Source organism: Vicia villosa, linkage group LG5, assembly GCF_029867415.1.
Source record: "Vicia villosa cultivar HV-30 ecotype Madison, WI linkage group LG5, Vvil1.0, whole genome shotgun sequence".
Lineage (NCBI taxonomy): Eukaryota > Viridiplantae > Streptophyta > Magnoliopsida > Fabales > Fabaceae > Vicia > Vicia villosa.
In genome coordinates this window covers 153,270,493-153,277,391 of record NC_081184.1, presented here as the reverse complement: position 1 = coordinate 153,277,391, position 6,899 = coordinate 153,270,493, and the positions used below count along the sequence as shown (strand labels likewise).

Sequence of the window (6,899 nt, the reverse complement as noted above, 5' to 3'; positions counted from 1 at the left end):
ATAAGTTCTCTCAAAGAAATCATCTCATAAAATTTATGCTATTAGATAAGTTCGGATAAGTCAATGCAAATAAACATCCAGTTTCATTGTATTTTAGTTAAACATTAGTTTAATTGTTTATTTACTTATGTTCAAACGATATAGACTTTCTAAGTAGGCTAATAGGTCAATCAGACATTTGAAAATATCAAACTCGGGAAAAAAACAAGCCTATGACAGGCTACAGGCCAGACTTAGGCTTTAAATATTTTAGCAGGCCAGGCTCAGGGTTGACAAAGCTTAACTCGGCCTAGCCTAATTCCACCCTTATTGATAAATAATTAAATATAAAATGACATAAAAAACACATTTCTTGATTAAAAATTAAATATATATTTAAAATAATTAAAATTTATAAGGGTATTAATGAAAGAAAAAATGATATGCTATACGCTAAGACGCTATTTAAAATAGCGTTTGAAAAATAAGGTATAAACTAATAAAATAAACTATAAGGTCGTGATAAGAATAGTGTTATCAAACAGATTTTTTATTATCATATGAGTTTATAAATTATAAGCTATAAGCTATAATCTATAAGTTTAAAATATGGCTCGCCAAAAATAACTCAATGAATTTTAAAAGAATTTGATTTTTTTAAAGTCAAAATTAAGAGTTTGAGTTGTTTTAGGTTTGAGTGGCCCTCTTACTTTTTTTAATATTCTAAAATGAATTATTTACTTTAAAGAAAACAAATCTCTTTATAAACTGATATAGTTCTATTCACCTTCGTGTGTGACGGTGATCAATATAGACAAACAACCTTAAATTATAAAAGTGGCAACACGAGACTCAATCTCTAGTCATAGTTCTTGTGTCTTCTATTCCATACTATTATCATCTAGTCTTAATGTCAGTGGACAATATTAGTGGTGCAATATGTAATTGGATTGTACTATATAAGGAGTAATCTAACCTTTCTATCAATGGCTTGCAAAAGTGGGTGTTAACTGATGGTTGGAACGTCTTCTCTTCAAACACCAGCATCTCTCTTCTTTATATGATACCAAAAGCTCTCCAAAGGTGATGCCAAATACACCCTTCCAATATAGGGCAATTTGTGTACTAAGCAATCGCCTAGATTGGGCAACCATTTGGATAACTCAATCGCCTAGATTGGGCAATTTGTGATTTTTTAATATTTAGGGTCGACGGACCAACCCGCCCGCCTCGAGTTTACTCCATTTTTTAGGTAGTAGACAGACGAGCATATTAATAATGACATATTCAATATCACACTCGTCTCATAAAAATGTAGTTAATCTAATAGTGGTAAAAAATAAAAAGTTAAACAAATCGATTCAATTCACACTCGAATCCATAAAAATGAATTTTCCGCTATCCGAAAAATGATAAAGTTTTCTTGATAGGTAACCTACAAATTATTTTGTGATCACTCTTTGAATTTTGGTGTATGACTTTTAGTAAAGCGAAGATAGAATATAAATTAGATTAATCAAAAGAGGCCAACGTCTGACATACTTCATGCACAAATAATATAAAGTTTAATGATTATGCATTGACACTGTAAAATAGTTTTACACTGTCAACCAATAGAAATAAATTATTCATCTATGTCATACCAGTAATTTAAAATTTACAATTTGATGTGGCAGAATACATGATTTTGATTGGTTGACAGTGTAAAATAATTTTATACTCTCTGTACATATCCAATTTTCTCAATAATATAATACTTTTAAAAAAATAAACAATATTAAGACTTAAACGTATATTCATTTTTCATTAATATAATCAATATTATACAGAAAAAGCATGTAAATGGATAACAAGCTGCACCGCTAACCCTTTTTAGATGGCAAAATCAATCCTCTTATAAAATACATTCAATGTTCTATGAGACACAAGGTTGTTATGCATGAACATTTGCACTCCCTATACAAGATCAACTGCTTTTGATGTTAGAAAACCAAAAGTGTCAAAGATAAATGGTATGAAAGCATGTAGATTGTTAGAATACGATTTCTCGTGCTTGACCACTTTACTTGTGTTCATTTCAAACTTCACATTTATCTCCTGAACACTTTTACTAAAAGAACACTCGCCAAAACATGTTGTGCTTTAGGAGGGACAATGCCATTTATAGTAAAACCGCTCAATTCAAAATCTAGAATCACAACAGTAAAACCTTTCAAAGCTCTGTCGAAATCAAGGTCCATATCACATATTCCGCTGTCTCTCAAAATAAGATCATGGTCCAAGATTGAGCCCTAGAAACCACAAACGCGTATGAGACAATCTTTACTGCCGAGTACAAACTCAATTTCCCAAATCTAATAGGTAAAGAAACCACCATGCATTAAAGAATCCCGAAAAAAGGACCTCCATCAACTATGATTCAACCGCCATTCGCAACTCTTTATCAAAGCAAATAACTACTTTCTCCATATGATTAGGTTGACATAAAAATATATGATTTCGAACCATAAGTAAAGTCTCTTAAACCTACTTGATCCATCTATTAAATAAATAAGTAAAATTTATTTTATATTTATTCTTATTTTAATATATAATTAGAATAATTTTTTACAAAAAGTCACCATTTCTCAATATTCAAAATTTTAAATAAAATTATTACTGACTTTATAATTTATTTATGCATTTAAATATATGTTAGACAATTTTTTTATCAAGGTTCACTCTAATTGCCACATAAATTGTTATGACATTAAAATTATTAGAATGTAGCACCAATGACACTATTCTTTTAAAAATAACATCAAACTCAAAAGTTTAAAAATAAACATACTATAAATAATTAACAAATCAAACTTAGACTTTACACTATTTGATCATATGAGATTTAGATCTTACAAAACTTAACTACATGTAACCTATTTTTAACATAACCGATTATCGACCTATCTTACTTGTAGTACTCATTAAAAACATCACTAATGCAAATAACTAAAAAAAACAGAGGGACAAGAAAGCAGAATATTTAGTGGCAAAAAGAAACGAACAATCTAGAAATTAAAATAACTGCAAAAAGATATAATTTGCACAATTATAGATTCTTATCTTGCCCCAAAATGTAAGCTAAGAATACCTTACAATCATCAACATAACCACTATTACAAAATGCTAACACTCCCTAATCTTCCTCTAATCCTTTTTCCTTTTGTCCCCCAACCATAACATAATATTATTTAGTCACACCCAATAGTATGAAAACAGTAACAAAATAGTGAGTTTCAACCACACTAAACTTTGGTCATGCTTTCCCAATGAAGCAGATGAAGCAACAGATCTGTTACATAAAACAATACTTTCTATTATTAATGTAATGAAATAAAATAAAATATTTGTAAGGTTCTTTCAATTTTGGTAAATTAGTATTGTACATACCCAGGTGATGAATAGACACAATTTCCATAACCTGAAAAGAAAAAGGGAAAACACATTCGGTTGAGTACCATGTACTGAAGTTTCACATAACTGGAATCAAAGTTATGAGATGATAGTAAAGTGTCCATTAGTACTATGCACTTAATTTTCAGAATGCACCCCACAAGAATTATGCTTTCTCTTCCAAGCTTCCCGCCAAGCTTCATACAGGTGTTACATAGTTTTCTTATAAGTGTCGGACATTGTGACACGTTTAATTCTTTACGTTTAATTCTTTAGGTGTCATACAAGTATCAGGTACTATGATAGGTTTAATTTTATAGGTGTCATATAAGTAATATAAGTATCGGGTACTACAACAAACTTAATCTTACATAGGTGTCGCACAAGTATCGGACATTACAATAAACTTAATCTTATATGTGTCATACAGATGTCATATAAATGTCGGACACTTTGACAACCTTAATCTTATATATATGTTAAACAAGTGCCAGACACCACGACACGTAGGAGTGGCAAACCGACATTTTCGTCCCCTAAAACCTTGTCTCATCCTGCAAAAAAATGAGTGCGGAGCGAGCCCACAAACATAAATTTTAAACCTAAAAATAACAAAAATTTATTTTAAAGTCTCCACCCAAAATGAACGGAGTTGAACAGGCGTGTATATTAAAGGGTGCGACCTAAACCCTTAATCCACCATACAAAAAATTGCAGATAAAATGGACATGCCCGGCAAGTGAGTCCATTTTACCACCCGTAACGATACGACACACACCCCTAACAATATGACCCAGTTACTTAATATGGGATTAAACTCTCCAGCAAACCAAAGTTTGAAATAAACTTACTAGGATTCTGTTTCGTCAAAGAAGCAGTTCCTCCAAAATTGCAAGCAATATCAGAATTCCCATTTGTTTGATAATAGCTATTAAAAGCAAAAGACGCATGAGAAACAAGCGTGTCTGGTTGAAAACAAGGTCCATCATTCTGTATAGCTTTACAATCCGCCATTCCAAGTCCACAAGCCCAATCTAGAGCATTCTGCAAGTCAGCTTGTGAAACACCAGCAAGTGCCACACACCATGTTGTTCCATCAAGGAATGTTGTGTTCCCTTCTGGTGGCGCTGTCACTGTTCCCACCGGAACCGGAATCACTGCATCAGATTTCTCTTGCACCACCAATCCCCTACCCATGCCTACAAAAAAAAATCAACATTTTGTGCATCAAAAGATCACTAACCAAGAACACAATCTCAAAAACTACAATGAAAAAATAGAAAAAACATAGCAAACTAACCAAGATAACAGCATTCCATGAAAGCTAGGAAGAGAAAAAACCATAGTTTCTTTCTCATGATTTCAGGTTGAAATGATACCAAAATAATGTTATTTATAACTTAAAAATATTCCAAACTTCTAAATAGCGCTATGATGACTGTGAATGAGCTTCACACTATGTAGTGAAAAAGCATTTATTAGTGATAATGGAATCACTAGTTACTTGAAGGAGGTTTTTATTTTTTCTTTTTCACTTTTTTGTGATTTTATTTTATTTTGTGATGGAGAAGAACAATGTATGCCTAGTGAAGCAAGAAGTACTATCTCTGGCAGAGTTTAGCAGTTTATTCATTTTTAGCTTTTTGGCGCTCTACAAGCTAAATAAGGTGGTGGTAGTGTCCACCATGTAAAAGATAAACATTATTATTTTACCAATTTTATTTTTTGTAACACTTTTGTTTCCATTGGATATGAACCTAGACTCTCCATGGTCCCGCATAATTCACCAAAATTAATTTAACTCCATTGAATTTAAAAATAAATTGAAACGAATAATAATTTATATACTTAAATGCCTCTTTTATTTTATTTTATTTATATAAAATAAGAAAATTTTAGTCCTCCATTTTAAAATCAGTTTTGTAAATTTTATTGTAAATTATTTCATAATAGAATAAAGAATAACGGAGAAGTTAAAGATGACCGTTATAAAAGGACTTTTGGTATGATCACAAAGATATTTTGTGATACATATGCAATGTTAGCACTTCAACGCCCAAGTCAGTGTTTGACAGATATGCAGTTATGCAAGTGTGAATAAGAATAATATTTGAGTGTGACTTGGAGTCACACTTATATAAGAGTGAAGGTTAGAACTGCCCCCGATTGCTCTAGAGTGGGATAGGGAGGACTGTTAGATCTAAATCAACGCCGAAGACGAGCATGAAAGGCTCACTCATATGCAAAGGTCCAGAATTGAGGGTCACGTGTTCATTAGTTAGTCGAAAGCTTTCGTTGGATTGAGTCGTTGGATTTGGCAAGTCCGAAATAGTTGTCCCCCAAGTCCTCTGTATCAAATATCAATGATCAAATATGGCATATCGAAGCAGAATTTTTTAGACCAGTCAAGTTGGATGTTCCATTGAGGAAGTAAGTCTATTGAGAAGATGTTTCAGGGAAGAAAATGAGCTTTGATGTGGTTATGAGTAAGCGTGTGTGACATTTTGAATATGTATATTTAATGCATATCATGTAGCCGAAGTGCTGCCTCAAGGAAGGTCACGATGCTCTCTCACATGCCTAGAGTATGGGGTTGACGTGCCTAGGCCGACTCAAGCGCACTTGAGTGTTGTTGTGTAGTTAAGACTTCATCAGGATCACTAGGCATGTTTTTGTTCTTTTGTTTAATCATATCCTTTGATCTTGATGTTATTCAGTGCCTCAAATTCGGAACTTGAGACTGAGTTTCACTTTTTTTTACTTCTTTTCCTTATGCGAGATAACATTCTCGTCCTTGTTCTTGTGACTTTTACTATTGTTGCCAAAGCTTATCTAGTTTTTAGTCATTCACCTCGAAACAAATTGTTTTCTTCTAAAATCTCTAAAATTTGCACTAAAGTAAAATGTGCATGTTTTCTTATCGCTTGTTTTTATCTGGATTTCATTAGTTCTTCAGTAATAGATCACTTAGGAAACCCAAAAACATGCATCCAATTATCGACCTAAGTAGTGATGTAGAGGTTAGTGATGCATCATTTCAAACACAGGCAGAGGTGATCGACCTAGAGATGAGGAAACTAGAGGTCGAAAATCCATTAGTGACAAACCCATAAATTAGAAACCATACCCCATCTAGGATAAATATGTGGGAAGTTAGTCGTGGATTTACCTTTGGCTAGGTTTCGGTGGCTCATCTAGTGTTGATGGAGAACATTATAGAGGAACATGGGATGAAACAGACGCCATGTGTATAGGGCATTCGTTCAATTGTGAACCCACTAAGGGTAATATTAGGTGGTAGTTAGGGGTCAGTCGAGATGTGGAAAACTCACGGTAGATCATTTTTATTTGTTGACACTGAAGCATGTATGGGGAGAAATAATCAATTGACTCTTGATCTTTTTGAAGATGTTAAGCCATATTCATTAGTAGAGGAGGAGATTCGAGGGACTCCGTCATGGTATGCAAATGAAGTCACTGTGGACGTT

The 6,899-nt window shown here is 32.9% G+C and overlaps 1 protein-coding gene across 1 annotated transcript; it reads right to left on the bottom strand.

Annotated features, from left to right (window-relative positions):
• Nucleotides 1–3,016: 3,016 nt before the first annotated feature.
• LOC131607831 (glucan endo-1,3-beta-glucosidase 13-like) lies at nt 3,017–5,037 on the bottom strand. The gene is made up of 4 exons (XM_058879787.1): nt 4,712–5,037; nt 4,263–4,610; nt 3,409–3,439; nt 3,017–3,310 (listed from the first exon to the last, which is right to left on the bottom strand). Exons 1-4 carry the CDS (start codon nt 4,767–4,769, stop codon nt 3,214–3,216), a joined length of 534 nt encoding a protein of 177 aa, XP_058735770.1. The 5' UTR covers nt 4,770–5,037; the 3' UTR covers nt 3,017–3,213.
• Between the last annotated feature and the right edge of the window lie 1,862 nt (nt 5,038–6,899).